Source organism: Mastigoproctus giganteus, chromosome 14 (assembly GCF_048544385.1).
Source record: "Mastigoproctus giganteus isolate SK-2022 chromosome 14, ASM4854438v1, whole genome shotgun sequence".
Lineage (NCBI taxonomy): Eukaryota > Metazoa > Arthropoda > Arachnida > Uropygi > Thelyphonidae > Mastigoproctus > Mastigoproctus giganteus.
In genome coordinates this window covers 48,318,190-48,335,941 of record NC_143588.1, presented here as the reverse complement: position 1 = coordinate 48,335,941, position 17,752 = coordinate 48,318,190, and the positions used below count along the sequence as shown (strand labels likewise).

Here is a 17,752-nt window from a genome sequence, read left to right as displayed (position 1 = left end):
ATAAAAAAAAAAAAAGATACGAAAAGTTGGATCGTCGAGTTTTGCTTCCCCACGAAATTGCGCCCATGCCCAAAGTCCAGTATAAGCTAAAATTCACAAATGTGGATTACGCGGTGACCATCTCAAACTCTGAAGACCGTATGTCATCTTCAGAGTCCCTTTGTATGTCCCCCTCTTTTTTTCATGGTTGTCGTTGGGTGTCGCTTTGATTAATTATATTTCCACTGTCCAACGTAAAAACCTTAGCCCTTAAAGACTTTTTTTTTTTTTTTGACAACCAAAAATACTCGTGACTTCTTAGAATTTTAATTTATCGATGTGCCGAAATCATCCCTTTGCTGTAAATCCTTACCTTTTTCGGACACCAACCTGATCACTTCCATCAGAGAACTTATTGCCCGACTACCTTCTTGACATTGGTACTTGAGATCCAGAATACATATTTCATGTCATATACAAATGGGATTAAAGAATTAAAATATTTAATTCGCAATTTTCATATGCCGCATCTGCCGAAATGTGTTTTATTTCATTCATTCCCCTTTGCAGTAGTAAGATATCAACCCCCACTCCTCTCATCCCCCCCCCCCCCAAAAAAAAAAGAACGAAAGAAAGACAGCGACTTACCTACGGGCCTCGTATCAAGCTGACCTTGACGTGAAGCACGAGTGACTGCAACTTAATACATCCCAGACCCACCCACGTTTCTTACTGTGGAAAGAAGAACATCAACTTCACTTGGAAAAATAAATCGCCCATCACAGTTATTATTGTAATAAGCGATTTGTTTTTACAGACTTACATTTTAATAGATGGGAAATGAAGAGGGATGCGTGTCATTAGCCAAAAGGAGCAAAGAATTTTCCACCATCTTAAATAGAAAAAGGAAATATTGTACCATACTTAAATGATGTGCTCAACGATGGTTCATGTCTGGTGTTTAAATAACCTAAAAGATCTTTAATTATTACTTTTGGCACACTCTGTATATATTAGGCATTTGGCGCAAAAATAGATGGAAGTGGACAAGTAAACGAATTAACAAGTTTGGTTGCGTCTTAACCTATTTTATAGTATTCTTCCTTGATGACACACGCGCATAACTTCTACTGTGACAATTATAACATATTGCTACAAGTTTTGCTACCTGTTACAGGTGGAAAACATTGCAGGTGTGCCAGTTCAACGATACTTAGGATACCTGTCTGTTTTCCATTTGAACTATTTATTCCACGTAATATCACGACTATCTAAAAATTGATGGGGTTGGCCCATTTTGTTTATAGAACATATAGAGACTTGCATAATTGTCTATAGCATCTGTTCTGGTAGATACTTGATTAACAAGAATCTGCTCTATAAATAAAACGATTTGCGATCTTTTTCTTTGTCCGCGTCATATTTTTCAACATAAACCATACATTACAGGTGTGACCCCATTTACAAAGTAAATTTAAACGATAAAAATATTAATCCATCGAGATAGAACAATAATTAATAAACCACTTTAGAAATTATTTGTTTTTGTTTAGTATTAAATTAAGGCACATTGTAAAAATAATTTATAATTAATAAAATATATTTTTTTATTTAATCAGCCATAAAAAATAAATGTTGCTTTTTTTAAAATATTAATTTTTCTGTTACCTTTTGGCATTGTGTACATCATACACTAGCTTGTCAGTTTATTTAAGATTATGTCCCAATGGGTCATCATTCGCTGGGCCAAAGCTCTGAGAGACCTTGCAATAATTTGCAAGGATCTAAAATTTCAGGGAAAATATCGTGCCAGGTAGGCAGAGAGGTATGTTCACGAAGATATTCCATTTCGTTCAATAGATGTATTGAGATGTGGAACTGTACTGGCCACAAAACCCTCCCCCAAATTTTTCATACAGGAAACATGCCAATTGATTAGAATACAAGCGATTTATTACATTTCATTATACTTTCACCAGCAGCAGGTATTATTGGTACTACGCTGGTAGGATCCATTGCATCATGTGGTTTCAGTCACTTTCGCCCTTGGCAACGCCGCAACCTTTTTTCTGGTTAATTCAGAGATCAGTGGCGTATGGGTTGAACTTCGACTTCCGTAGCCTAGTCTTTTGAAGTTCTCCACCTGTGAGAGTGGTAATGGGTTTGATAGGTTCTTGCACTGAAGACATCATTCAGTTATGCTGTCGTTTGATATTGGATCGTCTAGACAAGACGTTTCAAAAGTCGCATGGAACGCATTTGGGTCTGTTCCTTGTTTAGGTTTCCTGGAACATCCGATAAAAGTAACTATTTTGTAACGGAGCACCTGCTCCACTTGCTTTAACAACCATACCTCATTTGAAGCTGGTAAAATCCTTTCCTTTCCCAATTGCCTGATCATAATGCAGTTGGGGGTATTCAGACACGTTTTTATCGATTTCTCTTACATAAAAACCATGATTTGGTTCATTTGCCAATATTTGAATAATGCCCTTCTACGCATAGGTTCTTAACGGCCCTAATAAAATGGTCAGGCAATGCAGCAATTATACACAATAATGGTCAAATTTAAATAGGATTCACTTAAAGGACCCGAGGAAAATCCTGTAGGGATGACTATGAAGCACGTGATTCTGATTGAAAGGTCCCAATCCCTTAGTATCTGTCCTTGGGCTTAAACGCCATTTGTAGATCATTTCTGCGTCCCTCATAAGGGGCGCAGCTCTCGCAAAAATGCGCCAACGTGAAAGGAACTTCGTAAACTGGAAATGATGACACAAATAAAATGGCTCGCGTGAATTTATTCAAGGAACAAATTTTTATTACCTCACCAGGAAACTATGGGATGAAAGAAGTCAAGGAAAGTGCACCTGCCCCAGTTTAGGAAACCGCGGGTTGCCTCGGTGACCCCGTTTAACTGTCACTTTTGCTGCCTAACAACGTTCTTTCAAGAACCGGTTGATTGTCGTCCAAGACAATCATCCAGTGCACAAACTCTCCCTGCGGCTGCCAGCAAGTTGACAGGACCAGAAGACTGATAATATTTAGGGGATTCATCGAAGTGTTTGTTTTTAGTGCGTATTTTAGGGAAAAATATAAGGGCACAAAAGAAAAGACAGAGGAGAAGAAAGGGTGTAACTAACCTGGATATGTGACCAAAATATCCTCTCTTTTTGTTCTTTTTACAATATGTAGGCCTAACGAGCAAAGCATTTCTTTTTCCTTTCAACCCAACTCTCAAAAATCATTACTTAACAGTTAAAAGGTCTTAATTAAATTCGTTCAATTCTAAGTCCTTGATGAGGTTTTAATTCATCGAATGAATATATTTTTTTTATTGTTTACTACATTTGAACTGTGTTTTATGATTAAGGAAAACTATCGAATGAAACCTGTTAGCCAACTTCGTATAATATTTCAAGGAAGTCGAGCGAATCTTTTATTCATGAATCCGTTGCAAGTATTTAATCTTGAAACAAAGCTTGAGTGCACGAAGTACTGTACAAAGCGTCCAGAATGGAGAAATACACGACAATTGCCCCTTAATAATATAATTAAGGGATAATTGTCACGCATAGTCACAGGATGTGTGCTCCAGTGCGGTTTTCTCAACTGGACTGGGTAAACTGGCTTGCACTCCCTTTAAAGTAATGTTTTCAGTTGAACAGAAACTACGAACGCTAATTTCATCACTAGCAGTAACTCAATACTTGAGCGTGACTAATATTGCGGTGTTGTGAATGGAAGGAGTGATTAAGTTAACCTTTGTTGGCATTGGCTCCTGGGTTTAGATGTTTAGATCAAGAGTATGTTGAATTATCAAAAAATTAACATTACGCAATAATAGATACAGTAGTGTGCAAAAAATTGCAACGTCTATTGAAATTGTTTGATAAATGGATGAAAATAATAGTCAGTAGTCCTGTTTTGTATTTAACTTTGCGCCGGATAAATTGGCCCAGTTTGTTTCCTGTGGATTTGACATTAAGGCCAAGTATGACACACGCACACACTGTAGCAATTTTTCTTTATTAATAAAGGTTAATCCTGAAGGTTAACAGCTACAATTCTCCCTTTTAGTAATTAAGTTTGGAGAAGCGGACATTGTGTCAAGGACAGTTGGCACTGACATCAGAAAAGCTTATAGCTCCAACTGTAAGATTTCACTTAAGATAAGAGGTGAGTTAAAGTGTTGGGTTATCCCGAAGCGCTAGAACTGTTTGCCGTTTTACGACGATTGTGTCGCAAGGGGTTGGAAATTTATCAGCCCTCCTTTGATGCAAAAAAGGACGCGAAGTTTTGTTGAAATGGAGCAAAAAATAATGTTGATAATCTGTTATTTTAAGTTTTATCATCATGAAGAGAATAATTCATCTTATTGGAGTGTTTATGTAAAGTCACAGCCGTCTGAGCAATGCAGACAAGCTGCCAGGACAGCTCATGGGGTTTGGTCTATGATATACGGGAACTTTGCTTGCAGGGATAAGGAAGTGATAATCTCGTTGTATAAGGCAATGGTTAGGCCACATTTCGAGTTCTGAATACGGGGTTGGAAGCTTTATTTTAGGAAGGATGTAGGTCTGCCCGAACGGGTTCAGAGAAGGGCAACGCGATTTGTGAAGAAAACAAAAAAGTGTTCTTACAAAGATAAGCTTCAGTTTTGCAAATTGCAGGGTCTGGTGACTAGGCACCTGCGAGGCGATCTGATTGAGGTGTTTAAAACTTTTGAATGGATTGAGCAAGTTCAATGCTGATGGCATTTTTCCTCTTGCTCAGACTACCCACGCACGAGAGGACATAAATTCAAATTGAGGAAGGATAGTTGCATGACAGATGCGCGGAGGGTTGCCTTCAGCCAGCAGGTGGTTGATTGTTGGAAACAACTTCCATCTGATTTTGTGGAAGTGGGCAGTTTGAATAAATTCAAGGAAGAACTAGACAAATTATTGAAGGGGAGAGACAGATGATGTGGAATTTTTTTTGATGATGCTCTATAGATTTGCCATTACTACAACTAATAATAGTAAATATAAATACAGGAACAGTTCTGTGGTTCAAGGAACCCGAGTGCAACAATTAATATTGAGGATAATCGGTCCTCTTTGACGGGACTTAGCCTCCCCCCTCTTTCGTTTATGTGAGGCTCTTTTCAATCGAGGACCTGTTTGAATATCAGATGTTCAGGATAATAAGTAAATCTAGAAAATTGTTAGATAAACTCCAAGATAAAATAGCAAGCATCACATTCAAAGAAAGGTTACAATCTCACTGAGACTAATTTAATAGCTTTGTTCTCTCCAAATCATTAGCATTAGAAAACATTTCCGCATAAAATGAGCACTGGTGCAAGTAAATTCAAAATAAATTGTGGGCGTTGTCGAGAGTGTACATAAACCGCACACCCCACCCTTTTTGTAAAATAAACCTGAAAGGAAACCAAACCAATTCTGAATTGCACATTAGCTATCGCTACGAGACAATGTTAAACTGGTTCTTCCAGGCGGTCCTATCATCACACTAAATCTCAAAAGACGCTTGCAAAGTATTTCGGATTTCTCTTTCGAAATCTTAATATTTGCTTGCTCCATTTTTCGCCGCGTGTTCCCAATAAGAATCTTTCTCTGTGAACTTTGCTGTAAGTAATTTGTCAAATGCCATTTCTTTTATTATTATTTTTTTTAATTGACCGACCTTTTGTGTTTTGAATATTTCCGCTTTGCCTGCCCTGTCGAAAGTAACCCGGGGTAAATTGAACGTTTGTCCTAATAAAGTCATTTCTTTCTTTCTAAGAAATACCTGATTATTACGCCAAGAGCTTTCATTTTTGTGTATTACATTTAAGTTGTTTACAACATAAATTCTCACTTCAAAAATAATTAGGCTTAATAAATTAGGCTTAATATATTAGGCTTAATATCTAGGCAGTTGTAATTATAACAAAAAAAGAAAAGAAAAAAAGAAGCAAATTGTCAAACCAACAAGGGATTGTTACCCAAACTTCCTCCAGAGTTACAGGAATATTTTAGAACGCCGGCTGTCAATGGGTGCACGCACTTTCGCCCACGCGAATTCACGACTGCACGCGTGGAGGAAACGAAAAAAATATATATATAATAATAAGGGGAGGGGTCTCGTCATCCCATTGAAATGCCTGCCGTTATTTTAACAGGAGTTCGTGTAACCCTGGAATAATTAGTTGCCCACTTTGTCCCCCTTTCCCCCCATCTTTAATAAGCCGGATATGATTATCAGCAACTTGGGGAGCAATGTTTGGTCTGTTATTAATGTTGGCTACACTCGGGATGTTAACTGATACAACGGTTTGTAACAGGAATTGGACGCCAATCGCATTCATGTTAAGACAAGTAATCTTTAGATTTTTGTTCGTCCAAGAAGATATTTGCATAAAATTAGATCAAATACTACGCCAAGAAGAGGCAGATTAAAAAAAAATTCATAATACTGAAAAGATAAATTTTTAAATCTTGACGTTAATTAGCTTGCGCATGCGGGGAAGAGTCTAATTTTATCGTACGATAACGTGCCTTTATTTATCTCACCTAGATTTAATTTCGTCTTTGTTAATGTTCCGATGAAAGTCTAGCACGGATGGAATTTATGTAATCGAGGTTTAAACTGGTTTTGGTCTACATTAGGGTCGGTCAGGATTTCATGTGATCAAAGTTCGCGTTAATGAACTTTAAGCTAAATTTAAATGACCAGAATATGTAAAATTTAGGTCTTAGACAAGTTTCCAAGTTGTTTTTACGACAAGTGTAGTTTGTTATTTAGGTCTGATAATTAATCTCATCTAAGGTATGATCAGCGTTTGATCTTGGCTTGGCACACATACAACCCGGGTTGTATGCGAGTAGGATTCCAGGTCTCGTAGATAGTTTTGGTTTCACTTCGGTGTGGTAATAAAAAACCGCATTTTTCAGTAACAAAAACTAAAATAAATAATATATATACTTGTATGTATTCATTGTTATTTCTTAAGTTCCCCAAAAACCTGTACATACGGAGTATTGTACTTACAATTAATGTTTGTCCACAATTTTGCTTTTTGCGGAGTCTTATGGTCTGAAAAATACGGCATTTGAGTTTAGCCATCAAAGAATTTGGCTTTGTGTTTCTCCTTCCTCTTTGCGTCCCCCTATTTCCTCCATTTTTTATCCATTTTCTTTTACATGGGTCAAGCGTACAGGCTCTGCAACAATTGCACGGTTTTCCATCCCGTGGAATTGATGACATAATATTGATACTCACGACTTTAAATTACTTGTTTTGAGCTCTTTTTCATATATTTGTCTCTCTCTTCCCCTCTCTTCCACATCTACCTGTTGAAATCTAAAGATATGCGCACAACAAATAATGAAATGGTGGTGGTGGGGAGGCCTCACATACTGGACATTAGCGGATTTTGGGGTTCACCTGTCACTGTAATGCTACTATTAACTGCAAATTATCGATAAATTTATTGTTTGGCTTGTGTTTAAAATGGATGCTTATTACAGGTGTTTCAAACGTATTGTCCAATCAATCACTGTAATATTGGTGATCCGTTTAGCTTCTGAATGGCTAAGAAAAGATAGCTTTCCTCGTGAAGCCATCAAAACCCGGTTTAAAGATTCCCCTCAACTACTTTTAGTAGATTTGTATGCCGGAAAGTCTTCTCCCCATTTTTCGTAAGCTGAACAATTTCGTCATGCTCGCTCACACACAAATCCCCCGTGAATACCTGAGGCATAATGGTTACTCACAGATGAAAGGACGCTGTCATAAATCCACGGCTGATCACGTGGATGGGGATGTTTCTAGTACCGTTACTCCTCTCTCGTGAAAAGCTGGTTGTGTATAAACAAGGAGGCACACAAGAGAGGCCTCTGGCACGGTTCCCAAACCTCCCCCTTCCCTCTGGGTGACCGCAACAGGGAGGAAGCGGAACTTGAAATTCATTGAAGGTTGATGGAGTGTGGTAGTAGACTGTGACCTTCTTTAAAAGCACGTGTTTTCCTGAGAGCTTAAACTGCTCTCACCAGGGTCTGGGGAAGATGTTTGTAAACCAATTGCCCAGTGAAGCAGGTGGCGTTTTGGCATCAGCATATTAGATATTCGAATGGACACCACTTGATTTGTCTCATTCTGCACTTTTTCCTTTTGTATTTAGAAGAAACTTTGTAACCAATGGGTCTTCTAGACCGTGTTCATTCTCATGTCTTATATTACAATCAACCATTTGCATTTTAATCCAATTTTTATGGTTTTAAATTATTATAAATTGTTACATTGCTATCTTTATCTGTACATCCTAGCATACTGACTTCTCTGGGAGTTAAAATGAAACTTAAAAAATAATTTAATAAAAACGGATTTACTTGGCGCTGTGAAGGATCTTGATGAAATTTGGTACAGACTAGATTTACAAAACTACTTTTGCTGATTTGCAAAGAAATTTACGTGGGGAAGGTCATAGTTAAAAAGAAAGATTGAAGGAGTTCCATTTTAATTATAAAAGTTTCATCAGCTCCATTTTTTTCTTCTTTTGGACCAAAGAAACCAGTTTTCAAAAATGACCAATAGGTAGCGCCAAAAGAACAAAGAGGAACTGAAAATTCAAATTCCTAATTGTCTTAAAAATCTGCCTTGAGCGTGCCAGTTGGAATGTTGACGACCTCACGATGGATTGGCAATGGAAGTTGGGAAATCTCTACAGACGCAATGTTTTAATAACTCCATAATCAGAAGTCCGCAGGGATGAGGTCGGGAGATCTGACAGGCCAAGAATGCAGGAACTGATATGTTCACATCGTTTGGAATGTGGGGGGTACTCTAAGGAGACCGGATGTCCCATTTTTGCCCCGAAAAAGATGAAACGGGACGCTGAGATCCTGTAACGTTTCTAAAATAACTTGCATGGCAGTTACATGTTGTTATGCAAGGGCAGCCTTGTCAATCATCCACCGATCACAAAGACTGATAGTCATGCGATTCCAACTTATCTTTCGGGAAAGAACATGAGCTGTTTTCAAGAAGTAGACGTCGTGGGATACCATCTTCTTAAAAATGCTTAAACATATTCGAAACAGCGCTCGTTGAAAAAGGCAGTCTCCCTTCGAGTTTGAAAGGCTCTAAGAGCCCACTCTTTTTGTAATAAAGTTTGATTAACAGAACTTTATTTTTCGGTAACATCTTAGACAATGAGTGCGAAATTTAAGTTTGTTTCTAGTAAGAGGAGTTTACCTCAATATAGTACGTAGAACACTTCCGTATGATACCCTCCAGAAATTAAAACGGAAAAAACGAAAAAATCGACAACTTACCGGTACATTAAAGTAAAATATAAATAATTAAATAATTAATTTACTAATATTATTATCAACGTAGAACATATTGAGTATTACAGCTCTGATTCATACTATCTAATTAAGTTTGTTTCTAGTGTAATTCTAATATAAATTTCGTGATCTGCGTAGCTTCCACTTTAAAATCACTTGGATTATCAGCACCATTAACGTCAATAAAAACAGAAAACCAGCTTTAACCAGGTGTTTCACGGCCTTCCTTTGAACAATAGACAGCTGTTAGATTCTAATTACAATTCACTTTACTGATGCTGACAGCTGCTTTAGCAGCCAAAGGAACACTTCCTGTTTTTGTTTAACGGCATGCTGAATGACAGAATTTTTCGAAACCTATTTATCTTCGATTACCATAGTAATGATGCAGAACATGATTCATTTACCGTAATGCTATTAAGTTGATGTCTGCATACGATGGCTCTTTGTTTTTAGCTCTAATAAATGATATTGTATTTTGTGAACTGCTTGAAGAGCTTTCTTTCGAATTGCGAGTTGTGACGTCATCCGTGGTTCTGTCAGCCCATCCAATTTGAGAAATGAAGTTGGAAATAACCTCAGTCCCTTACTACCAAAAAGCTTGTTTACTGCTGTAGGAGTGGTAAAATCCACGGATATAACGAAGACAGATGAGGATCATTAAAAATAGTCTTCAGTTGAATCCATATTTCTTCTCTCAATGTAGAAGTTTCATTACACGTTAAAACAAAATCACTTTGTTTATTAAAACATTCCTTAAAATTATACAGTAGATCGTAAACTAAACCCTGCAGTCAGGAATTATGTACATCCAACTCTTCTTGTGCACGGACTCTGTGATCCTTTACACGTTTGGCATTTCCATATGTCACGTGTCTGGCAATAGCTACTACTGACCCAGATGTGCATTATGGTCGACATCTTTCCTTCCGACTGCTGACACACGGGAAGGGTTGCAACCGCACTTTTAACGTCTGGAACACCCCGCCAAATTTCGTTAGACTGCTTGGAAACCTTCCATTCATTGCTCTGCTGGCCTCGGTTGAAAAAAATCCTAATAATAGTAACGAGTTAGTCAACGCTTCCACTCATCTTCATCAATCTTCCAGCATTCGCTAAACAATTTTAAGACTCCAATATCTGAGTGGAAAACAGAGCTGACTTTGTTAATTATTCAAAAGGCATTGAGTTATTAGAAATATGACGTTTACCAGCTATTCTAAGAATTGAGTTCTTTGGAAGCTGAGGACATAAACTGTTCTCAGTGCCTCAACTATTTGATGGCCCATAAAATCATCGCTGATTAAAAAGGAACAAAAAATCGTCCATAGATTCCTCTGTTTAGATGGAATTTGAACCTAAGCTTTGGTTTGACTGTTTCCCGAATTTTTTTATCTTATAGAAGATAAAATATTCTACGAAAGTTTCTATTTCCTCTATTTTCTACTCAAGAACGGAAATACTGGTATAAAAAGTTGTCTGCTCCTAACAGACGAATGTTCACATAAGGAGTTCAAGGCCATAAGATTGGCCTCTTTATTTCGGCACTCCCGAAATACACCCACCTTTTGGTGTGTCGCCCAAATTACGACGGAAATACGGAGTCTTATCTGTCATTCGGACGTTTTCAGATAGATGGTGTAAAACAGTTAGAATTTTAACGCCTTTTAAGCAGTACCGCCAAAACGAAGTGGAAGTTTCTCAAGGGGGCAGAAAGAGACGGAAGTAGATAACAAGTCTTCTTTGAAATGGAAGACATCCTAATTTATGGGGAGAAGATGTGCAGAGCGATGACCGGAGCCATATATAGTGACAGCCGTTTCACAGAGGATGGGGTGGGTGGCTTTAATAGACTGAAGTCTGTATTTAGTGCCAATGTACAGATATACATCCAGCTTTTCAAATGACTTGCAGCCCATCATCGTCAACCAGTAATTTGAAACGTTTCTAAAATATGACTGAAAATAAAGGAAACGTTTTAAATTTGAAACAGAGTTGCAGGTCTTTCCTCAGTGAGCCGCAAAGGGGTCAAGGAACACCCGAAATTTAAGTATAGCTTAAGCGAGTTGTGACATCATCCGTGGTTCTGTCAGCCCAATCGGACCCATGGCAACACACCCCTGTTTCCATAAGTTAACACACGAAAACGAGGCATGATTAGGAGGAAGTGTGACAGACCAACCGCCTTTGTTACCCACTCCCGAGAAGTAAGTCAGATACCTGACATAAAAGGATGAATAACTTCAGAGGAGTGGTTTATTGTCTACATACCGCTGCAGAAAAACATGAATCATCGGGTTAAGATGTCCTCTTTCGCAAGGTTATGATCGCTGTGGATTTTCTCATTCTTTATTTAAACTTTAAAAGAGAATATTAGGATTAATTTTGATAAGAATTATTCTAGTGTGAATAAGAATCTTGTTATAGTGTGGAATATTAGTTAATATTTTATTTTATTTTATTTTTTTGGTTTAACTGTTTGATCTAAGATTGCTTTGAGAATTTCTCATAATTCCGAAGATATGATAGTTTTTGGAATCCACTTGATCATCATATTTAATTCCATAACTGCTGAAGAAAGAAGGTTCCAGAAGTTTTCTGTATTGTAGCACCAGCGGACAAGTTTTGCGCGAGTGAACTCCCGTTACATGTCGCGCTAATATTGACTGCTGATTTTGTTTAAACCACACAGGAATGAATATATTCATTCAGCTAGGAATTGTGAAATAGTGTGAATGAGCTTCATTTGTATGCGTGCTCAGACAGTGAAGTTTGTGTCGTTATCAAAAACTCTAGGCGAGTGTCTTAACTCGGTTTTAAGGAGATCCATGTCCCATCCAGCGAAACTTCAATGGTGAACGTCATTAACTTCAGATGCAGGCAGGACTCTCTAAAAAATGATGCGCATCTCGTTTTTCTCCCTTTACTGGGTTGGTTCTTGACCATCGGAAGTAACCTGAACTGCTGGAATATGGCGTTATTTGCGTTCAGTATAATTTTCAACAAATGCTGAAGATTAGGGGGTAATTGGCACACCCTGTTCTCATGTGATTTGTTTTTGTTCACTCAGCTGAAGAAACCCTTCGAGACACTGGTTTGTATCTATAGACGCCATCAACATGGCTTCCTGTGGATTATTATGTTATCTGAACGCGGTCGATTACACCACTACGATTGATTGTTTACCTAACTGATATAAACTGATGGAAGAAGTGCATCGACCTTGGTGGTGATTACGTGGATAGCTGTTGTGGCTTACTGTGTCTGTAATGTCTGCTAATCATATACAGGAAACTTCTGAAACTTTGCATATTAAAACAAAGTTATGGGCAAACCTTGAGTATTCGCATTGCAGTCTTAGATGCTAATGTAGTTCCACCGTGCTCAGCAATCGTAACCATAGTGATTACAATCCTACCTTTCCACACCATGTGGAAAAAGCCTGGGTTCGAATCCTGTGAAGACAGGAGGCACTTTGTGCTCTTTTCCCGTGTTGTAGTTAGTCTATTTCAGGGTTGTACGCACCTTTCCCAGAAACTCTGATTTTTCATCCTTACTTATTTGGTCCTTTTCGCCTTTGGCCAGACTAACGTATATTTATCTTAATAACAAAGCCAAAAATGATGGCAAGGTGAAGAACACAACAACATTACCGTATTTAGCAGTCACGTGAAATTGAACTACGGTCAGCTAAAAGGCATATACTGCTATACTCCTGTTTTAACCACTTGGTTACTTCAGGACAGTGCATAGTTATAATTATTTCGTTCTTTGTTTTTGCACCAAAAAAAACTAAGGCTATGAGGTGACTGTATTTTGTCCAAACTGCGTGTGTTGTATAGTTTTGTCTCTTTTGCCGGATGAAAACCCAAGTTTCTGGTGTAGTTGGGGGATTATCTTATTAAAAAGTCTTCCTGTCTTTAATAGATTATTATTATTATTATTATTATTATTATTATTATTAGCTATATGGTGCAAGGAAGCCCGAGGCTTATGCTGCAACAACAAAAAAAAAAAAAAAAATTCCATAGTTACCCTGAGAGAGAGAGAGAGAGAGAGAGAGAGAGAGAGAGAGAATTACCAAGTAAGAGAATAATGATGATATCCAGCTCAGGACCCTGGGTCTGCCAAGCCCATACTCACCAAATGTGAGCCCCGGGGTTTCGAACCTAGACGTTTTCTACACAGTGTGGAAGGACAGCATTTGTAATCGCTGTGTTGTCCCGAGGGACAACACAGCGATTACAAATTAAATATTAAATTGCGACCTGTATTAAATACCAGTGTATATCATACGTGATTCTTTTGGCAACTACCGTACGTCAGATCATTGAGAACGTTGATTCTCAGAAACTGTAGTCGAGACCAGTTAAAGAAGAAAATCGACAGCTCTTAAAATAGTATGCCTTTAAGCCCTTGAAGTAGTTAGTTTGGTTGCTTTACTTTTCCGGTTCCTTTTTCCTGTTAATCAATGTAACAGAGTTAAATAATTTCCTCTGGAATATTTATCATCGTAGACTTCCCGAGATAAAGCTTTAATGGAGCTGGTTCCTCGATATGCCGTTTGCGTTGCATAAAAGTCATTGAGGAATACCCTTGAGAACGAACATTTGCTTAACTGTGTGTAAAATATCATGAGATTACAGTAACACTTATTAGAAATAGTTTCATGGATTATTAATACATGAAATAGAAAAACGAATCTTTAGATTAAAGCAGGGACATCGATAAGAAGATATGCGCAGTTTAGAGACTGTATAGTGATGCCTTTTTGGCCTTAGCCTTTTCTAAACAGTCGTTATGTTAAAAGTGCCTTGCCATTGCCTCGTGCATGATGCTGTTGAATCCGCTTGTTTCCTAGGGTTGTTTTAGAAAACAGATTTCTGAGAATTGCACTCACCGATCGTTTTAATTGATCACTTGTTTCAAGGTTAGAACAGTCTCCGTGTTAACAGTGTTTATTTTTTGGTGTTTGTCATTGGCCTTTTATATTTCCATCTGAAGGCTTTCAGTTACTTGTTGGTTGTCAAGTAAAGTGACAATTTTTGCCAGTCACTACTCAAACTGTTTTTAGCAGTAGATCAAACAATTTCTGATGTTATTTAGTTTATCTTTCAAGCAGAAAATAGCAAACTGAAACGAAACTATGGAAACGTGTTCTTCTTATTTTGTTTGACCATCGACAAAGTGGAGTACAGATCTGATATTAAGTTTTCCTTCCAGTATAAGTAGGAGCCAAAAAAAAAAAAAAAAACTCAGGGTGTACTTTCAGTGATCATTAAGATCTTTCATAGCAGGGAGAAGGACGTTAGAGGATCCAAAGGAGGGCAGCCAGATTGGTTGGGAGTGTGCCAACAGTTGTTCCTATGAGGAACGTTTTAGAAGATGTGGACTGAAGAATCACACCTCAGGGATGACTTAGTAAAGGAATAAGCAGAATAAAGGTGGAAGAATATGGTCACGAATATAAAACTCTGGGGAACGCTTGAAGATCACTGGAATAAGCTGCCTTCCAAAGTTGAGGTAAAGAGTTTGAGATGGATCAAGGAAGAGTTGGATTATTATTTATTTTTTTTTTTTAGAAAGAACCAGACTGTGATTGATTCAAGGGATGTAGTGTGATCAGCTCTTATCTTCCAGAGGGCGCCGCCATCACTGGGTCACATTGTCCTTAGAAGAAAAAATATATGCGAAAGGGCTCCAGACTACCGAAATTCGATCTTTAGGATAACAAAATAAAATGATTTACAAAATATACGGTAGAACAATGAGGTTGATTGCTGTACTGCAATGGTCAGGTGGATTTATACATCAGACATTTATTTTATTAGAGTAATTTTAAAAATCCTAGCATCGCTCAAACGTCAACACAAAGGTACGTTGTATCTGCAGTCTCGGCATTAAAAAGAAGAAGAAAAAACATTCTAGTCGCGTATGGCTACGCATTTTAACACTTTTTGTACGTGCTTCAGGAACGCTGCCTTGGCGCCCACGTCTATTTTCTGGGTCGATTGTGATCTCTTGCAGTGGAGAGAAAGCTCCAAGGTGTTTGCCATTTTTTTTTACCATTTAACGTACGCCCGATCAGTGATGCATTTCGTACACGCCAATTTTATTTTTTTAAATCTTTAATTTAGGAGAAATTACGACGCACTTGCCTTTAGGATAAGTGCGTTGTAATTTCTTATGAATATCAGTCAATAAAATCTGTCCATCATAATTAACGAGTCGGCCACTTAGCAGAGGACATCTCGTGACTCAACGCATGACGTAATTCGACTACTCTGCTGTCCTCTAAATTTACTGCGTAGGAAGACATTATTTTATTATTTTTTTAATTACCAGCGCAACTTAACGCGTAACTAAGTAGCAGTACTTTAATTTTTTAAAGATTGCTCGATACGTGAAAATGCCAAATTATTAAATTAGAATATTCTTGTTTGAATTGCAAAACTTTTACCTTTTTATGGAACATTTTTGCTTTAGTACAATTATTTGTATTTTATTTCTAAAATTATTAGTTGTAACTTCCCTCGCTAGGTTTCGAAAGTTTCCTTCGTTCTGCGCATGCCCTCTTTATAAGTTGTTCTGCTGTTTACGAAAATCTTGCAAATTATTCTAATTATGGATTTGTTATCGACTATTCCTATAACTGCAAAGAATGAATTAGTTGTGGGGGTGCTATGTGGGTCTTTTTCGTGGGTGGATAGTGGTGTGGGAGATATATCAGTGTGGGTTTTTTATCGTTGCCCACAATGTAAATTATATATTTGTATTTGACATATATTTGTACCTTGGAACAAGAGCAGTGTCAAAATTCTGCTAGAATATAAGAAATTTTACTGGGCCATGAAAAAGACCTGCCTATTTACATATTTTAAAGGCCTGCAGGATAAATGGGGTTTATCCTGCAAGCCCTTAACCTCTTCTAATTAAGATTACCATGTCGATATTTAAAAAAAAAAAATATATATATATACTTTAAAATCAAAGTCAACTCTAATCAAATGTGCGTTTAATATTTTACTGTTTTTAATTAATTAATTATTTCACGAATTTTATTATTTAGTACTATGGCATCTCAATACAAAAAAATATAGTTCTTGATACAGATAAGTTTCTGTTCGTGGATAATTTGATTTAGTTTTTACTTTATTAATTTCTGAATAATTTAAACAAGCCATTGACTACAAAACGCTCAAAAATAATTAGAATTGTTTACTGTAAACAATAGGGAAACGTAAGCCTGGGTATATTTTGCTTTGGTAGTCTTGACATCTTACCGTAGCTCCCCCTGGAGTGTTATAATTTAAGATTAGACTATTCATACAATAAGAATTATGATTATTTCTAATAATCTATTTATGAATAAGATATATAATCCAGCAGTTACATTTGGAATAGTTTTAATTATTCTGATCAATTAGCAACACATTGTGTTCAAGTCCAACCTACTTAGTATTTTGTGCACCAACAGAACTTAAAAGATTTCTTGTTCAACGTAATGTCATTGACCCAGTTAGTGTTAAGACAACTGCTTTTCACGCCATCTAACTAGATGGTTAAAACAAACAACCCAATCCTGTTACTCCAGATAAAATTAAAGGGACGGCTATTTAAAGTGCAGTACACATCGGGGGTAATTGGGGGAGACGAACAACGTATTGTCAATGCTACAACAGACAGATAAAGCAGGGTACCCACCTTTCGAAGGATGGCTTGGCCTCTCATTGTGATCCACGGTTGTCCAATTATGGGACTGTTTACGACCCTGAGGACTCCAAAATTCCGGAGGTCGGAGGCCACAACACCAGTCCACCATACATTCAGTCGCCATTAAGGTAGTTAGCAGACGAGCCAACCAACTTACTCTCATCTTTGACCTACAAACGCTACGGGAACCGTCGATTACAGAACAACTCCACTGACACCTACCGGCATGTATTGTCAGGTCAACAACTAGCCTTCAGCTGATAAACGTTTGTTTGTAATCTCTGTAGGTTATGAAATAAACGCGACATTCAGCTCCCTCTGGTGTGGGGTTATATAATACACGAAAACTAGATGTCAACCAATCGACTGTTTCACTTTTCTCGTTCGCTTCCAATTAATTTCTCCCCGCTCTTGCTTTCTCTCCGTCTTTCCGAGCGCGTGCCGGGCAGACTGGTTTTCTAGCGCGTGATGAACCTCCGACGATGTTGTGCAGAGCGACTGGGGTTGATCGGTTAGCTGTTGCCGAGTCCTTCCGTTCTCTCTCCACCAGGGCCAATCACCTGCTAGCTCTCCGCTACTTTGGGGGTAGTTCCTAATCATGTGTTGGGGAAAAAGAGGGGGGAGGGATGGGAGCCGTATGGTTCTATGTCAGCGGTGACCGTGATGACGAATTAGTTTATTTTGGCGGTGACTTGCGGGAACTTAGTTTTCAGCGGGTTGAA

At 37.8% G+C, this 17,752-nt stretch overlaps 1 protein-coding gene across 2 annotated transcripts in view; it reads right to left on the bottom strand.

Annotated features, from left to right (window-relative positions):
- The window catches only part of LOC150075123 (sclerostin domain-containing protein 1-like), a 74,781-nt gene extending 57,273 nt beyond the window's left edge, over positions 1 to 17,508 (bottom strand). For both annotated transcript variants that reach the window (XM_090388316.1, XM_090388315.1), the window contains exon 1: positions 17,022 to 17,508. In XM_090388316.1, the coding sequence (XP_090244442.1) occupies positions 17,022 to 17,193 (172 nt within the window). In that variant the 5' untranslated portion in view covers positions 17,194 to 17,508. The remainder of the gene's footprint in view (positions 1 to 17,021) is intronic.
- Positions 17,509 to 17,752: the final 244 nt, after the last annotated feature.